This window comes from Xenopus laevis, chromosome 2L (assembly GCF_017654675.1).
Source record: "Xenopus laevis strain J_2021 chromosome 2L, Xenopus_laevis_v10.1, whole genome shotgun sequence".
Lineage (NCBI taxonomy): Eukaryota > Metazoa > Chordata > Amphibia > Anura > Pipidae > Xenopus > Xenopus laevis.
The window spans coordinates 22,126,070-22,145,709 of NC_054373.1; the positions used below are offsets into that span (position 1 = coordinate 22,126,070).

At 38.1% G+C, this 19,640-nt stretch overlaps 1 protein-coding gene across 1 annotated transcript in view; it reads left to right on the forward strand.

The window, feature by feature from the left end:
* The window catches only part of vgll3.L (vestigial like family member 3 L homeolog), a 28,749-nt gene extending 18,378 nt beyond the window's left edge, over positions 1-10,371 (forward strand). The window contains exon 4 of the mRNA XM_018245990.2: positions 9,171-10,371. Within this exon, the coding sequence (XP_018101479.1) occupies positions 9,171-9,214 (44 nt within the window). The 3' untranslated portion in view covers positions 9,215-10,371. The remainder of the gene's footprint in view (positions 1-9,170) is intronic.
* The last annotated feature ends 9,269 nt before the right edge of the window (positions 10,372-19,640 follow it).

Genomic DNA, 19,640 nt, shown 5'->3' on the forward strand with positions numbered 1-19,640 from the left:
ATTTCCAATGTTCACGATTTTTCAGGGAAAATGTTTGATTTTCAATTTTTTTTGTGAAAATGTTAGAATTTCACTACTTTTTCCTGAAACTTTTCAATTTCACGATTTTCCTGCAAATTCTTCCCCGCTTTGCGAGAAACGGGAGAAAATCGCCCATCACTAGTTGCTAGGGTAATTTGGACCCTAGCAAGGAGATTGCTGAAATTGCAAACTGGAGAGCTGCTGAATAAAAAGCTAAAAAACTAAAATACAAATACTATAAAATAAAAACCAATTGCAAATTGTCTCAGAATATCACTCTCTACATCATACTAAGGGGCAGATTCACTAAGGGTCGAATTTCGAAGTAAAAAATACTTCGAAATTCGACCCTCGAATTGAAATCCTTCGACTTCGAATATCGAAGTCGAAGGATTTAACGCAAATCCTGCGATCGAACGATCGAAGGATTTTTCGTTCGATCGAACGATTAAATCCTTCGAATCGAACGATTCGAAGGATTTTAATCCAACGATCGAAGGAAAATCCTTCGATCAAAAAAAGTTAGCCAAGCCTATGGGGACCTTCCCCATAGGCTAACATTGACTTCGGTAGCTTTTAGCTGCCGAAGTAGGGGGTCGAAGTTTTTTTTAAAGGGAAAGTACTTCGACTATCGAATGGTCGAATAGTCGAACGATTTTTACTTCGAATCGTTCGAATCGAAGTCGAAGGTCGTAGTCGAAGGTCGAAGTAGCCCATTCGATGGTCGAAGTACCCCAAAAATACTTCGAAATTCGAAGTATTTTTCATTCGAATCCTTCACTCGAGCTTAGTGAATCGGCCCCTAAAAGTCAACTCAAGAGTGAACAACCCTTTTAAACCACATGGTTAGTGATGGGCGAATCTGTCCCGTTTCGCTTCGCCAAATAATTTGGCAAACGTCAAAAAAAATCTTGAAAATTCGCGAAAAGCATTGAAGTCAATGGGCGTCAAAATAATTTTGACAATTTTTGACGCGAGCGGCAATTTATATGCGCACGACTATTTTGTCCAAATGCATTAAATTCAATGGCTGTCCGAATAATTTTGACGCGCATCACTTTTTTTGCGCGTGCCAATTGTGACGCAACTAATTTTTTTGTTGCAGCGGATTTTTCGCTGGCCATTTTTTTATTTTATGTGTGTAAAATACACACAGATTATTACTTCTCCTATAAAATGTGATGGATGAAAAAGGTTATTGGATGGAAACTCTCATACTCTGTACTCCATTGACATATGTGCATGTGATTGATGATGATGATGATATCATGTCTCCACTCTCACCCTTCTAAACGGTATATATAGTTCTTTTTCTTCATGATTTGCCGTATTTAGACAAGAAACTATCTTAGATGCCCTTCTTTGGAACGTTTGAGGTCAACTTAAAGTAACAGTAAAAAATGTAAATATTTTAAAGGAATGACAATATAATGTAGTGTTGCCCTGCACTGGTAAAACTGGTGTGTTTGCTTCAGAAATACAACTATAGTTTAATTAAACAAGCTGCTGTTTAGCTATGGTGGCAGCCATTCAGAGCTGAAAAAGGAGAAAAGGCACAGGATACACAGCAGATAAATAAACTCTTGGTGGTCTAGCGGGGACGCCCACAGCCCTAGTCCTCTCTCCTCAAGCGCCGGGTTCTCTTTGGCGCGCACGGCCGCTCACTTCTGGGTTTACATGCCGAACGCATGACGTCATCATTCTGAGTGGCGCGGAATTCAAATATTTAAAGGGACTTCTTGCTCAAACTCATTGCCCATTGTAGGTTCTACTTGCTAGTATCCTGGATGTGATTTTCTCGTGTTTGATTCCTGGTTTTGATCCCTGCCTGTCTGATTATTTTGAACTCTGCCAATATTGACCCTTGCCTGCCTGACTATCCTGAAATCTGCTAATCCTGACTCCTGCCTGCCTGACGATTCTACCGATATTGACCCTTGCCTGTCTGACCTTGCCTGAACTCTGCCCGCCCCGACCCCGGCCCACCTGACTATGCTTTGTCGATTCCTAGAGCTGTACCTTCCATCTAAAACCTTGATAAAGACTGTCCCTTTGTTTGCCCAGAACTCTTGCTTTGCTCTTCTCTTATTAAGACCTGGCTGGGGGCTCCTCCCGAAGTGAAAGGCGATTGCTGCAGGCAGAAGCAGAGCCGAGACCAGGTAGCCTAGCACCTCTTCTGGATTTAGGGAACCAGTCGTGACACTCTGTAGTGTACAATGGGATTCTTCAGACCTTATCTGTTATCTACTTTGACTAGGGAATAGTCCAAATTCGAAAAGAATTCAAAAGTTTGAATATAGAAATTTATTATGTAGGGGCATATTTATCAAGGGTCGAATTTCGAATTGAAAAAACATTGAAATTCGAATTCAAAAAGACCAACCGAAATGAAGGCGAAGTTTTTTTTGGTCGAATATGTCAGTTTTCGATCGAATAGGTCCATATTCGGACGAATTTGAATCATTTAAATCGAAGGAATAGCTCGATTAAGAAGTTTTACTCCATGAAATGTAGATTTTTCAAAGTCCACCAATTAACTCCAAATGGGTTCTAGGAGGTCCCCCTTAGGCTAAAACAGCAGTTCGGCAGGTTTTAGATGGCGAATGGTCGAAGTCAAATTTTTAAAAAGACAGTACATGATAAATTTCGATATTCAAATTTTTTTCAAATTCAAATCGAATTTGGACTATTCCCTAATCGAAGTACACAAACAATAGCTCGAAATTAGAATTTTTATCTTTCGAAAATTCACCTTTGATAAATCTGCCCCCCACTGTCTCATTAAAAATTCGACTTTGAATCAAATTTGATCAAATGCGCTATTCATTCGATTCGTGCGATTCGATTTCGGACGAATACAGACCTATTGGATCGAAAACTGACCTATTCGACCAAAATATAAACTTAATTATCTTAATTTCGGTTGGTCTTTTTGAATTCGAATTTTGACGTTTTTTCAATTTAAAATCGACCCCTGATAAATATGTCCCAAATCGTGTGATTAATTATTAGCACATAAATATTAACTACACATATTTTTAAAACAGGAGGTTTAGGAAGCGCTGGTAACACCAGTCCTCAACAGACAAATGTATGTTCCTTACAGTCTGCTGTTACATTTGTGTTCACTAACTTAAATTTTTAACACTCAGGCTAAGAGGGTCCCTTCATATTTAAATAAATATTATATAAAAAAAAGTTAAAAAGTGAATAGGTATTCCATAAGACTGAAAACATGAAAGGACTGCCAAAGTAAGCATTTAATCTGTAAATGAACAGAAAGTCTGCGTTGTTGTGGGGTAGTCACGTTACCCAGTCACCGCACAGATTTGCTGAGCACGATATTTAGGCTTTCGCACCTCATGAAACTCACATTCTGCAATAATTACAGTCTGGGAGATGTCTCTCAACAGGAAAACCAATAGAATATTTAGCAGAATTTATGGATGGATCAAGAAGTTAAACAGTCTCACTGGCAGATGGTTTAACCTGACAACGGAAAAGAGCTTGCATTTCTAGCAGGATAAGCTCCTAATAGAACTCTTCAAACAATTCCGTTCTTTTAATGCCAAAATCATAAAAATGCCACGAGACATAACATAATTACATGACGGAGAGAGAGCGAACTAGAGGCAGTACAGAAATGACAATACAGCATGTACAGTAACAAGGAGCATTAATAGTATTTTGGTTCAGTATTTTGCAGTCCAGTAATGTTGTTGCTTATATAACAGATTTTTGTTCACAGTTTTAAATTATCAGAACACCCTCTTTTCAACAGTTAATTGAATAGGGCCTGTGCCGTGTTGTTTTAATTAAGAAATATCTTGAAATTAAAAGCTGTTTTACTTTCGAACTCCCTGGTCCTTGTAAACAACCGCGGAAGGTAATTTGAGAAATTACAAATCCACCTATAAGATCTCTGTATGGTGAACGTCTCCTTATCTGAAAGCCCAGTACAGGCTACAGCTGGGGGAAGGAAGGGGTTTGTTTATTCAGAACTTATTATCTCCATTTAAACAAATTATACTGATTACAGGGGAGGTAGTAAAGGTAAAAAAAAAAGCTTTATACAGGAGTAGGAAACATTTTTAGTTTATTTTACTAGAAATGTGTGCTTCTCTACTAAAAGAATAGTGAACGTGAAATTCTCCTTAGCTGAAAGCCCAACACAAGCTACAGCTGGGGAAAGGGAGGAGTTTATTTACCCATATCTTATTATCTCCATTTAAACACATTATACTGATTACAGGGGAGGTAGTAAAGGTAAAAAAAAAAAGCTTTATACAGCAGTAGGAATGTTTTTTGTTTATTTTACTAGGAATGTGTACTTTTTTACTAAAAAGAATAATGGACAATGAACTTCTTATTATCTGGAAGCCCAATACAGGCTGCAGCTGGGGGAAGGAAGGGGTTTGTTTATCCAGGACTTATTATCTTCATTTAAACAAATTATACTGATTACAGGGGGCGTAGTAAAGGTAAAAAAAAAAGCTTTAAACAAGCGTATGAAACGTTTTTTGTTTTTCTTACAAGGAATGTGTGCTTCTTTACTAAAAGAATAGTGAACGATGAACGTCTCCTTATCTGAAAGTCCACTACAGGTTGCAGCTGGGAAGAAGGGAGGGATTTGTTTATCCAGAGCTTATCTCCGTTTGAACAAACTATACCGATTACAGAGGAGGTAGTAAAAGTAAAAAAAACACAAAAATGCTTTATATAGGAGTAGATTTTTTTTTTACTAGGAATGTTTACTTCTTTACTAAAAGAATATACAAATTATAACACTTTGAATGAAGGTGTATATAACCCTAACCCTAATATATATATATATATATATATATATATATATATATATATATATATATATATATATATATATATATATATATATATATATAGTTACCGTAATAATATTCAAAACTTTTGAGTGTTGGACTTGGGCTTTGACCTTAAAACATTATGAAGTAATTTAAAGAGTGAAGTGATAACATTGCAAAGTTTTATTTAGGTCTAGTAACCAATAGCAACAGCAGATAGTTAGGGGTAGATTTATCAAAGGTTGAATTTTGAAGTTATATGATTTTTTCTTAACTCCAATAAATTCAAATTTACTCACAACTTAAATGGGAGGTTATTTATGAAAAAAAACTGAAGTCTAATATTCGATTGACTATGAACAACCTGAAAATTCAAATTGAGTTTTCCTCTGAAAAAAAAAAACCTTGAGTAACATATTCAAATGGTTCAACGGACCTCTGCCTTTGACTTGTAAATTAACTTGGCAGGTTTTAGGTAGCGAATATCCAAATTCAAATATTATAAATTATAATTTTTTCCAGAGTCGAGTTGAGATAAATCTCACATTTGCATTGGTGCTTTAAAATTCAAATTTGTGAGTTTTGACTCCAAAAAAAAAAAAAAAAAATCAAATTTTCCATTTGATCCTTGATAAATCTGCCCCAAAATTCTGAATGGTAGATGTGGGTTGGTAAAACTGGAGGAAAAATTGCAATTGTTAAATACATTAGCGGTTGGGTCATCTACTGGGTTGTATACCTTAGCTTTTCCTTCTCTAGAAATAGATGAGCTAAAGAGTTGTGCTTCTTGCTATTACAGGTGAGTAGTGATGGGCGAATTTATTCGCCAGGCGCGAATTCGCGGTGAATTTGCGCGATTCGCCGCCAGCGAATAAATTTGCGAAACGCCCGCGAAAATTCGCGGCGTCAAAAAAAAATTTTCCCGGAAAAACGGACGCCGGCGTCAAAAACGGGCGCCGGCGTCAAAAACAAGACGCCGGCGCCGTTTCGTGAATTTTTCCCCGTTTCGCGAATTTCACGCGAAATTCTCAAATTTTTCGGCCAAGCGAAACGGCGCAAATTTGCCCATCACTACAGGTGAGCCACCATAAAAAGAAATAAATGTTGCTCTTCCTCTATGCCTACACTGATTCTATTCACCTGGGCATGGGTGAAAAAAAGACTGAACTGGTGTGGATACTTGATGCCTGCAATTAAAACCACTGCCCTTTCTGCAAATAATAGGAAGTGTTTTAGCTGAGTGGATAGTTAGAACGTAAGGTCATTATACCTCCGTGGAAATAAAGCAGAGCATTCGGAGTAAATGAGTCCAATCATGCTATTAAACATTTGGAAATAGAGGCCCTTGATGTTTTCCAGATCTCACGTTTGACCCTCTAAATTGATTCTTCCACCCGAACTCCATCATAGTCAGATATTACTTGTTGTTTACGAGCACAATAACTGATGCTGCTTTGACGAGGTGCAGGATTAGAAGGTTCATTAGAAAACTACTCTCCAAGAAACATTTATATCTAGCATAATCCAGCTGGTTCTTCTTCTGCCATGATTTACTATTGTCCATACAATATACTCTGTTATAGTTATTTACAGATGTGTAACATCAGGATACACATTTGTTTGGATAATGTACTCAGTCTCCAACTAAACTATATGATTACCTTTGTGTGTAGGACCCATGTAAGCTACAGCAATCAGTGTATATTCATTGTATGTACAGATATGGGACCTGTTATCCAGAAACCTCAGGACCTGGGTTTCATCTTTCCATAATTTGGAGTCAACTAGAAAATCATGTAAACGTTAAACCCATTAGGCTGGTTTTGCTTCCAATAAGGATTAATTAGTAGTGATGGGCGAATAAATTTGTGAAACTGCGGCGAAAATTCACCAGTAGTGATGGGTGAATACATTAGCCTGGCACGAATTTGCAGCGAATTTCCTTGTTTCGCCTCCGTCTAATAAATTCGAGAATCTCCTGCAAAAATTCGCCAGTGAAAATTTGCTGCCGTCAATTTCCGATGTTCATGTTTTTTTCGTGAAAACGTTCGGATTGCTAGATTTTAGTGAAACCGTTCGAATTGCTTGATTTTATCGTGAAAACGTTTCAGTTTCACGATTTTTTCATGAATTTTACGATTTCATGATTGTTTGCGAATTTTTCGCCATTTTGTGAATTTTGCGGGAAATTCACAAACTTTTCGGCGAAGCAAAATGGGAGAAATTCGCCCATCACTATTCATCAGTGGCAAAAAATTTTGGACGTGCGTCGGAAAAGGCGCTTGTGTCAAAACCGTCACACGTCAACATTATTCGCCCATTGACTTTAACGCCAGCATCAAAATTGACGTGGGCGTCAAAATTCATGTTTCGCAAATTCTTCGGGACAAATTCGCCATCACTATTAATTATCTTATTATCTAATTATATCTTAGTTGGGATTAAGTACAAGGTACTGTTTTTATTATTACAGCGAAAAAGGAAATTTTAAAAAATTTGGATTGTTTGGATAAAACAGAGTCTATAGAAGACAGCCATTCCATAATTCAGAGCTTTCTGAATCATGGGTTTCCAGATAACGAATCCAATACATATATTTCTCATTATTAAAGTTATAGGATAAAAAATAGTTAAATGGGACCTGTCACCTTAATAAATAATTCTAGATCCTATTTTATGATGTCAGTCAAGCAAAATAAACTTACACTATATTTACGTTTATGTAAAAATTATTTAAATATTGTTTTTTTTTTAGTCTTAGAATTCGCAATCACATCAAGCAGACAGCTCCCATTATGTAAGATACTGTTATTAAATGAGTAATTCACCTTTAGGAGAGAGACAGACCAGATGATTCAGGGAGATTTAGTCGCCCAAGGAAAAATTGCCTCTTCTTCAGGTGACTGCTTCCCGCCAGCTAGAATCGAACTCACCGGTGAGATGGCACTCAGAGCTGAAGTTGCATCACGAAGAAACTTCGGGCGACTTTTGAAAACAAAGTGCTTCGAGTGACTGACCCCATCTAAGAACAAATGCTCTGTAAGGCTACAGACTTATAGTTATTGCAACATTTTATTACTCATCTTTCCATTGCTCTCCTATTCATATTCCAGACTCTTTTTCAAATCAATGCATGGTTGCTAGGGTCATGTGGACCTTAGCAACCAGATTGCTGAAATTGGAAACTGGAGAGCTGCTGAATAAAAAGCTAAATAACTAAAAAAAAACACAAATAATAAAAAATGAAAACCAATTACAAATTGTCTCAGAATATCACTCTCTACATTATACTAAAAGTTCATTTAAAGATGAACAACCCCTTTATAGCAAGCTTTGCATCATGCCAAAATCTCATGCTCATGCATGATGCCCATACACTGGCTACACAATTACATGGTGAGGACTGAGGAGGTAAGGGGAATGCAGGGAACACAGTGATATCTAATAAGTTCAGAATGGAAAGTGAAAGTAATTGCCTGCCCCGCCTCTATGCCTAAGGTATATAGCAGAGGTCCCCAACCTTTCTTACCCGTGAGTAGTGATGGGCGAATTTGCGCCGTTCTGCTTCGCTGAAAAATTAGCGAATTTCCCGCGAAATTTGTGAAATGGCGCGCTTTTGACGCCGACGCCTGGTTTTTGACGCCGACACCCGTTTTTACGCCGACACCCGTTTTTTACGCTGGCGTCCGTTTTTTGACGCCGGCGACAATTTTTTTTTGACACCGGCGAACTATCGCCAGTGCATTTTTTTGTGCCCGTTTTGCGAATTTATCACGCTTGGCGAATAAATTCACCCATCACTACCCGTGAGCCACATTCAAATGTAAAAAAAGTTGGGGAGCAACACAAGCATGAAAAGTCCCTTGGGGTGCCAAATAAGGGCTGTGATTGGCCATTTGGTAGCCCCTATGTGGACTGGCAGCCTACAGGAGACTCTACTGGCACTATACTTAATTTTTATGCAATTAAAACTTTCTTCCAAGCCTGGAATTCAGAAATAAGCACCTGCTTTGAGGACACTGAGAGCAACATCCAAGGCTTTGGAGAGCAACATGTTGCTCACGAGCTACTGGTTGGGGATCACTGGTATATAGAAAGGGCAGGCATTATATGATTGACAGCTGAGACTTTTTAAGAAGTCTATAACAGGTATGGATGTTTTAATTTAAAAAAAAAAAGGGTTTCATTTTGAATTTGAAAAGGACTTTTATTATACAACGTTTTATGTTTGGGTGACAGGTTCCCTTTAAAAAAAAAAAAGCTTCTTTAATAGTGAAACTTCAGTTGGTTTCTGGTTTTATTAACAGTTGTCTTTTTTTTGCTTCCTAGGTATTCAACATCAGGATAAAAGCAAGGAATCTCTATGGTTCTGAAAAAAATATAGAAATCAGCTGCAAACAGAATGATCTAATCGAACATGGACTATAAAAAAACTACTTTTTTTTTACAAGAAAGAAGGGAAAGTATAAGGAATGAAATGCCTTAGACATCTGTTGCAGATAATATTTAGGCATATTGGTATAGTATTTCCTGAGCCTACTGCAAACATGCAGCCATGTTTCTTTTGCTGTTCTTCAACCCCAGGAAAGTTCTCCTTCTATCAAGACTGTGAAAGGACCTTGTGGAACCAGTGGAACCCCCCGCCTATTTTTATAGAGATGTAGAACGTTAAAAAATATACTGAGGGACATATTTTTATAATAATAAAAAAAAAAATATAAAGACAAATAAATGGTCAGGTTCTGTTTAAAGAACTGTTTCTCAGCAAAAGCACTGGCAAAAACCCAAATTTGGTTTAAGAAAAACGATTATTTTCGGATGTCTGTGAAGTGACTTGTGTCCTAAAGAGTCTTATTTTTTTATTGATACTTCAGTAGTGTTCTCGGAAAGAAGTGACCGCCATATTTTTTAGAAGCTATTGTTTATTTTTCTTAGGTAGTAAGTCAACAAAACAAGTATAGTGATAGCGTAGCAAGAAATGCTTTAAAGGAGAAGGAAAGGTATATTTAATTGGGGGTGCCAAAAGTTAGGCACCCCCTAGTGATTGTATTTACTTACTTGCTCCTATAAGGAGAAAACTGCCCCGGTCTAGGGGTTCTTCCAGCGAGCATCATTGAGCAATCCGCTTTCTTCTTCTTCTTCTTTCTTCAAATTTCCCAGGGCAGACGCATGTGCAGTAGAACAAAATAGCTGACTTCTTCTTTAAAGTTCGACTTTTCGCTCTATTACACATGCGCAGCCGCGAGAAGAAAGAAGAAGCCAAAAGCCGATTTTTCCGTGGTGCTCGCTGGAATAACCTCAGGCCAGTGCAGTTTTCTGCTGATAGGGGCACCGGTCAGGGGCGTCAGATAAGTAAATACATTCACTTGGGGGTGCCTAACTATTGCACCATCAAGTACATAGTGCTTTTCCTTCTCCTTTAAGAAGAGGAATCACTTCTTACTAACGACAGAGTTTAGGAATAGTCTCCAGGTTAAGGTTTGTAAGCAATTTTTGAAATTCTGAAACGGTAATAAAATCTGTTAAAATATGTGTCACTTTTCTGTTGAAATGGACAGAAAATCAATAATTTACGACGATGGTCAACTTTCAAATGGTGACACCGGCATTGTGTTAATGTTCATAAAGTCGACTTCCTGATAATTACCCGCAGGGTGGAGCGATGCTTAAATCCAAGTATACAGATGCTACTATGCTTCAATGTGGGCCTGATCAGCGTAGAACTTATAAATATCTTCCTTGTACGGTTACAGAGTTCCTTCACCTTTCTTTCTCTTCTGTCACGGAGTAATGTTGACCTCTACATTAATCAACAACTTGAGTAAATGAAGTGAAAATCACTGATCCAGGCAGTATGTGAGGTCAACTTGTCCCTCCCTGGAATTTGAACATCTGCAATGTTCCACTGGGAGATGTTCCACCACAGGACTGTAAATACAGTCCCAATCCAAGTACTGGCTCTACTTTATATTGAAGCTTTTTTTTTTTGCCAATATGTCCTGACCTATAATGCAAAATTGTATACATTGCAAATCATTAGTCTATTATTCTAGAGAATAAGAGCATTATGGGTAAAAAAAAAACCTAGCTGTTAAAGGAGACCTCTCATCAATATGGGCCTCATATGCAAATGTCCATCTTGGGCATTCTCATCATACAATAAAAATGTGTATCACTATCAGTCTCAATGGGAGCACAGACAGCAGCAATCATGAAATGGGTAACTTTTACACTCAGACAGTGCTTGGGATCTATCGGGGGAATGTAATAAAAGTCGGTAACGGAAAAACCGTTTGCGTATGTTATAGTTTGCTCTATTGCGCAGTAAATGCAATAAAACTTCTTACTGAAAAAGTCGTTATATTTGCTCCAAAAGGTTATGACTAGTGATAGACGAATTTATTCGCCAGGTGCGAATTTGCGGTGAATTTGCGCGATTCTCCGCCATCGAATAAATTCACGAAACGCCCGCGAAAATTCACGGCAAAAATACGCCGGCGTCAAAAAAAGATTTTTAAGAATTTTTCGCTGTTTTTTCACAAATTCGCCCATCACTAGTTACGACACCTTCAAGCACTTCTTAAGAGTGCCCAATTAAAATTCGCAATGCAATAACAGTTTAAGGAACCATATTGCATTGCGAGATGTGGATTTTTGTTCTTATTGGTGCGAATTGGTTTTCACTTTGTGACTTGAATTACATTCCCCCCCTATTTGTGCAGTCTTCAACTTTTTTTATGTCTATAGATTCTTTTCAATTTAAAGATGGTGAAGTAACTTTTAAAAAAGAGATTGCATCTCCAGACAGATGAACTAAAGATATGTTGATTTATACCTGCTTCTCTAGGTGAAGCATTTCAACCGATATTTTTCAAGCACTATGGCACTACATTATTAAAATAAATTATTGGCTGAGCATACATAAAATTAAATGTAACCTCTTTTAAAGGACATGTAAGGCTATATTTTCCTATCGTCTATATAAATTGGGCACCTCTTCCCCACCCAAATGGCGTTGTTTGTACTGCATATATTCACAATTCATCACATTTTCCTAAAACAAACAGCATCATCCGGCGGCCATTTTCCCCTCTGAACATCATCAATGACATTTACATCTGTACATTTGTACTGTAGGCTTCATGCAATGCAGAATGCAGGCTTACACAGCCACAGCACACTTTGATGAACAGTACTGCTGGGAATGGGCCCTGTAATGGTCAAGCTGAGCTCAGGAGAGGTGGTTAGGAGAAACAATAGCAGCAGGCAGCTAGAGTTTCTATGGGAACCAGCAATGTCAACTCTTCATTGGCTGCTAGACTGAAGGGTGTGTTTAGTAGTATGAGCCGAGAATAACCGAGCATTCTCAAAAGCCAACAGCCAAAGCAAATTTCTGAGGGAGGGACCACATGGGTTAGTGAAAGAGAAGGAATCCTAAGTGATTAAGTGGATGCTGCATCCTTACTAATATCCTTTTAACAACCAGAGTGGAAGATATATATATATATATAATTCAAAAAAGCTGTTATCTGATAAAATCTTTGTGTGGGGGTTTACATGTCCTTTAACAATGTTCTCCTGAAGGTGACCACTCTGGAGCACAGTATGATGTGACCCTGCTGACTCCATCCCACAATAGTCAAGTGAAAAGGGTTGCTAGTTCTTCTTCCTTTGTGCATCCATGCCAGGTGTCCTCAGAAGTTGTCCCTCTGGACAACTGAATCAATAATCTGCAATAATTCTTCATTTTTTTAAAAAAAAGTTTTTAAATTCTCTGCCTTCTTCTTCAGGCTCTTTTCAGCTTTCAAATGGGGGTCTCACTGACCCCATCTGAAAAACAAATGCTCTGTAAGTCTTCAAATCAATTGTTATTGATATTTTTTGATTCCTCATCTTTCTATTCAGGCCTCTCCTATTCATATCCCAGGCTCTTATTCAAATCAATGCATGGTTGCTAGGGTACTTTGGACCCTAGCAACCAGATTGCTGAAATTGCTGACTGGAGAGCTGCTGAATAAAAAGCTAAATAACTCAAAAACAACAAATAGTAAAAAATGAAAACCTAATTGCAGATTGTCTCAGAATATAACTCTTTACATCATTAATGATGGGCGAATTTGCCCATTCGCGAAACGGCACCGACGTCTCGTTTTTGACGCCGGCGTCCGTTTTTTGACGCCGACGCCCGTTTTGTTTTTACGCTGGCGACAATTTTTTTTTTGACGCCGGTGAATTTTCGCGGCTGTTTCGCGAATTTATTCGCCGGCGGCGAATCGCGCAAATTCGCCCCGAATTCGCGCCTGGCGGATAAATTTGCCCATCACTATACATCATATTAAAAGTGAACTCAAAGGTGAATACTATTTAAGCATTCCCGTGGGGGGACTTATTACAGTTCCATTATTTTATTTATGTAATTTATTCTTGCAGACCCAAAACACACACGCACACGCGTGTTCTGAACTCTGACTAAACTCAGACGAGACCTCTTTATTACTTTCAGACCTTAGAAATGCAAAATATCAGCCTAGTACAAAACATATTTTTCAGCGAATGAAATGCTGATACATTACGACTTAACTACATTAATCTATTTGACTGTTACAAAGAAAGGAGAGATATTCTGGGTGTAACTGTGTTGCTTACAAGACAGGGACAAGAGCATGTTTTGGCTGAAATCAAATCAATAAAGCGATGCAATTTTAACATCCCTGCACATGTATTTTATAAAGAATAGACATGTAATCTAAATATCATTAATGTGAGATATTTACTGTATACATAAATATTGTAATAGCATCATCTGCAAGATATTATGCCTAGTGATTTGGCTTGTTCCGATACCCCCCCCCCAACCCCACACTCCAAAAATATGCAGAAGGCAATATTGAATTTTCTGGTGTCAACAAAGTGAGCCCAAGCTACAGAGAAGCTCAAGTACAATGGGAACATTGGGCACTAGTCACTGAATCTGTTTAAGTATTGTCCCCTCCCCTTCTCTTATTCATTTTGGATCATTTGCAGAGACCCTGGCAGGAGCGCTATGGATGACATAGAGAGTAATATTCGGAGACAATTTTGCATTTGGTTTTCATTTTTTATTATCTGTGGTTTTTGAGTTATTTAGCTTTTGATTCAGCAGCTCTCTGGTTTGCAATTTCAGTAGTCTGGTTGCTAGGGTGCTAATTCCCCTGCAACGATGCATTGATTTGAATAAAAAACTGGCATATGGATAGGACGGCCCTTAAGAGAAATATGGGTAATAAAAAGTAGCATTAACAATACATTTGTAGCCTTACAGAGCATTTGATTTTTTAGATGGGGGTCAGTGACCCCATTTGATAGCTGGAAAAAGACAGAAGGGGAAATAATAAAAAACTATAAATAATGAAGGCCAATTGAAAAGTAGCTTAGAATTAGTAATTACATAAAATAATAATAATATGTAACTTAAAGGTGAATCAATACTTTAAAGGAGAAGGAAAGCTACGGAGGCATTTTATTGCCAATAGATTAGCGTCAATAGTGCAAGCTAGAATGCTATATTTATTCTGTAGAATGTTTTACCATACATGAGTAAAAATCAATGGCTTTGATTACAAACCAGATAGTTGTGTGAACTAGGTTCATCCTTTTTGTTACCAGTTGTAAATACACTTTTATTGAGAATGACAGTTGCTTTAATACGACACTGAGTAGAAATATATCAGTATGTGTTTACTACAGAGCCAATGACCACATTTGTTCTTTCACCTGAGTCTGCTAACAATTAGTGATGGGCGTATTTGCGGCGGTTTCCGAATGTATTCGCAGGCGGACTAATCGCAGGAATTCGCCCATCACTACCAACTATGGATGCACCGAATCCAGGATTCGGTTCGGGATTCGGCCTTTTTCAGCAGGATTCGGATTCGGCCGAATCCATCTGCCCGGCAGAACCGAATCCGAATCCTAATTTGCATTTGCAAATTAGGGGTGGGGAAGGAAATTGCATGACTTTTTGTCAGAAAACAAGGAAGTAAAAATGTTTTTCCCACCACGAATTTGCATATGCAAATTAGGGTTCGGATTCAGTTCGGTATTCGCCCAAATCTTTCGTGAAGGATTCGGGGGTTCGGCCGAATCCAAAAAAGTGGATTCGGTGCATCCCTACTACCAACGATCACTAGTGTGTGTGTGATAATACTGTATCCGGAAAAGAATTTGCCTATTAAAAATCAGTCGCACACTGGAAAGATGCTATTGATTTACAACAGTGCAAAACATTGGTGGTTATGGATTATGACAGAGTTCTGGGTGGAGAACAGGACATCTGGAGACAATAATTCACAGCTGAAGTGTGTTTCCTCTCGGGCAATATCTATCACTTAATTGGGGGTCCTATTTTTTTCTGGCACATACATTTATGGAAAATTCAAGATATACAGAGTTAATTAGCTTAGAGCTATTTATATATTTAGGACACGGTTGGAAGGATTTAACAGAATGGTAAAATGTCATCTTATTTGACTTGCTGAAGTTTAGAGAACTGAATGAGATGACAGTTTTACTATTGTGTTCCAGTTGAAGAAATTCTCAGCAGATGTTTGTCGTTTGGTATAATGAGCAAAATGCAACATTACGAGGACATCATTGTAGCACCTTAACCTTGAGGTCACTGTCTTCCAAGGGTCTGGTTTGGGTTAGGAAGTTGCTACCAGGCTGCATGGCCTTCGATTTTATGCTGGTTACATATGACTACCTGGCCTGTCATTTGGATATTATATTTTATTAAATAACTATAGGCTGTAAACATAATCTAATACTGAACACAGTCTAAGACTGAACTTCAAGTATGGCACCTGTTATCCAGAATGCCTCAGGCCTGGGGTTTTCTGGATAAGGGATCTTTCTATAATATGGATCGCCATACCCTAAGGGGCAGATGTATTAAGGGTCGAATATCGAGGGTTAATTATCCCTCGATATTCGACTGGCAAATTAAAATCCTTCGACTTCGAATATCGAAGGTGGCGAACTAGGGGGTCGAAGTTTTTTCTTAAAGAGACAGTACTTCGACTATCGAATGGTCGAATAGTCAAACGATTTTTATTTTGAATCGTTCGATTCGAAGTCGTAGTCGAAAGGTCGAAGTAGCCCATTCGAAGTTTTTTTTCCTCTATTCCTTCACTCGAACTTAGTGAATGGGCCCCATAGTCTCCTTAAAAAGTATTTATACATTTATTAAAACCAATAGGTTGGTTTTGCTTCCAGTAAGGATTAATTATGTTTTCATGCGGCTCAAGTACAAGGTATTGTTTCATTATTACAGAGAAAAGGGAAATCATTTTTAAAAATTTGAATGATTTGATTAAAATAGAGGTTATAGGAGATGGCCTTCTTGTACTTCTGAACTTTCTGGATAATGGGCTTCCAGATAACAGATCATATACATGTAATTGTAAAGCCTTGAGCTCACCTGGTGGCCCATAATTGTAACCACTGGCAGCAAATATCATAGTAAAATAAGTCATACACTATAGGAGAATTATGTTGCCTCTGGGACGCAGGACCTACAAGGTGCCCTATTACAGGTATGGAACCTTTTATCCAGAATGCTTGAGACTTGGGTTTTTCCGGACAAAGCATCTTTCCATAATTTGGATCTCTGTACCTTTTAGTCTAGTAAAAATAATTTAAACAGTAATTAAACCCAACAGGACTGTGTTGTCTCCAATAAAGCCTAATTATATTAGTTGGGATCAAGTTCTAGGTATTGTTTTCATATTACAGAGAAGAAGAAAATCCTTTTGAAAAATGTGAATTATTTAGAGTCTCTAATGGATGTTTCCCACAGACTATAATGGGAAGTATTATAAGTTTGTCTGGTGTTCCACTGTATTTCCATTATTTGAAGCCTGGAATATAATAATAATAATAATAACAACAATAATATCATCTAGACAATTGACAGCAGCTGAATTGTAATGCAATATTTTTAATCTGTTTAAACTCCGTTTTATTTATGTTTCAGTGTGCCATTTAAGTGATTGCCTGGTTGCTATGGAAAGTGGGTTTTCCATAATGAAGAACCACAGGAGAAAAAGTTTAATCGTTCCTAAGCCACAAAGATTACAAAATTAAAGACCAGTTGCAATTTGTCTTGACATAATGAACTACAAAACATTTAAAAGCTGTGTATAAATAATTGGGGCAATCTGCTTTGGAATGGTGACTCATTTGTTAGCACTGATGCCTCACAGCCATGGGGCCCACATTTTGATTATGACCTGAACTCTACTTGTATTCTTGTTGTCTTCCTAGCTTTCTTTCTACTAAAACAGATTCCTTCCCCAACCACATGAACCCAACCTCAAGTGGGAAGAGTTTCCATATATCTGCTGAGCAAATGCTGTGCAGCGAGATTTATGGTCACCATCACTAGCTGGCCAGTCCCTTGATCAATAAAACCAGGACCAGAATGGCTGAGTCCCAGTTCTTATTCTCTTGCTTAGTGGTCTTTGCTGAGGCAGCAATGCTCAGCTCTGCATTTACATGGCCAATATAGAGCAAGCTTTCACACTTAAACAGATGAGGGCTTGATAAAGGGCAGGTGCCGAAAATGTTGACAACTTTTAACAGAGTGCTGCACTTTTCTGGATTTCTAGATTACCCTTGCAGTGGGGAACCCGACATGCACCCGACCCGGACCCGCCCTCCCACAACCCGAGCCCGCCTGCATCCGACTTCCGGGTTCCTTTTATAGACCCACGTTGACCCGCCCCATGATGATGTCACAAATGGGGCAGGGCGAGCAGGTACGTGGCTATAAAGCCGGAAGTCGGCATTTGAAGGTAGCAGACGGGGAGAGCAGGAGAAGAGCTCAACCCGCACCCGCTTGCCACCCGCAAAGAGGAGTGCGAGGTCGGCCCAAACCCACCCAACCCGAAGGTCCCCCGGGTATCAGGCCAACCCACACATCACTAATACTGACCTCATATTACCCCTCTTACGCGTTTTGTACCCTCCATTACTTAATCATAGGTGTTTGTCAAACACCTATTTTTAAAATGTCATGATGTAAAATTTTATAAAAGTTTAGTATTTTTACCAACTATGGGTTTTAATTGAATTATGGTGCCTTGGGAATTGGGACAAGTTCCTATCGCCCTGCTGCCTTTTTTGGACTGACAGCATAGACTCCCCCATCACTTTAATAACATTAATTTGTTTGAAAATGGTAATTTAAATTGAAACCTCCACTGCTCCTCAAGGAACCAATCTAAATGATAACAAGTCTCTCTCTAGCACTGCGCAAATGGGTTGGTGCAATATAAAAAAAAGAATAATTATTCATTGGAAACAGTTCTTTGAGCTCTTCTTTATTCAGACTTATTAAACAACTCTGGGATTTGCAGAAACATCTATTATATAACATAGCTGGAAATATACAACAAAAGCTCTTAGTCTATTGATAAAATTGTACTAGTCAGCAAAGAGGCTGCTGCATGTTCTCCAACGTATCCATCAAGTGACAGTGTGAATAACAAGCCTACCATTTCTCCCCCTAAAATGCAACTGCTGTCATTTCCTTTACAATAGAGTCGTGTTCCCACTGGGTCATATTTAAAGCATCTGCAAACAGATGGAAGAGAAAAGGGAAATTATTGTTTTAAGGAAAACATTTGCAGCTGTCGGGGTGTGCTTGAAATAGGCTGACGACTGAAGTGAAAGGCGAATACCAATGTCAGAGAACATGGGAAGGACGAGCCTTGGCTGGGCTAGAACCAAAGGGCATATGATCGATGTACCCATTCATTTATACAATGGATTCTTCCCCATTATTTCCTATTTTTATCACGTCAGTAAACAGGATATGGAAACAGCTTAAGCATATTTGTTTGCTAAATTATCTCAGTAATAATAAACATTGCAACAGAAAATCAGCTGCATTTACTTTGGAAATACCTTCAGAGAAGACCTATTGGGAAATAAACAATGTATAGCGCAAAATGTGTAATAGTAAAGCGTATGGTATAGATCCTATGTATTCTTGGAATTCTGTACTAAATCAACTCATGAAGTAATTATAGCAATGCTTGAGAGCACAGTTCATTATCCAATAAGAACACTCAATATATTTACATTTATGTAAATGCATGGGAACTACCATATGTCTTCTCTTACATACCAAATGGAAAAGTTACCCTACACAAACGGAATATCATATTGTAATCTTTAGAATCAGGTAGAACTGTGTTCAAAAAATAACTGAATGAGCCCATGCCAAACAGGGGGGTATATTTTTCAAGTTAAATAAAAAAACCTCACATCCTTCAACACTGAAACCCTCTTAATTGATGGAGGATGGGAAAAAATCTGGAGCCTCTCTAAATTTGTATTAAGTGTAAGATCCCATTATAAAAAGTATGAATGGAAAAGAATGCTGAATGGTGAGCTAAAATATATGAAAACCCCCAAAAAGTTTTTCAGCCAATTACTAGCAAAAACAATCCAAAAACCTCTAAAAATCTGAAATGCTAAAAAAGGGTCCAATAAGATCAGGGCAGCTTCCATTGACTTCAGTAGGACCTCAACTACTTTTACTTGGCAACGTGTATTTGGGGCCCTTTTATTAAACCTTGATTTATTTATGGTTGAGGTTTTTAGGGGGGGAGGACTCAAATTTTTCATGAAAAAATAAATAAATTTTTTAATTAATCAAATTTTTAGAGATTTATCATACCCTAAAGATGCTACAAATCCGAAACCGAAAATACTCCATCTCAAACCAGTCAAGGTCACGTAGAAGTGAAAGGT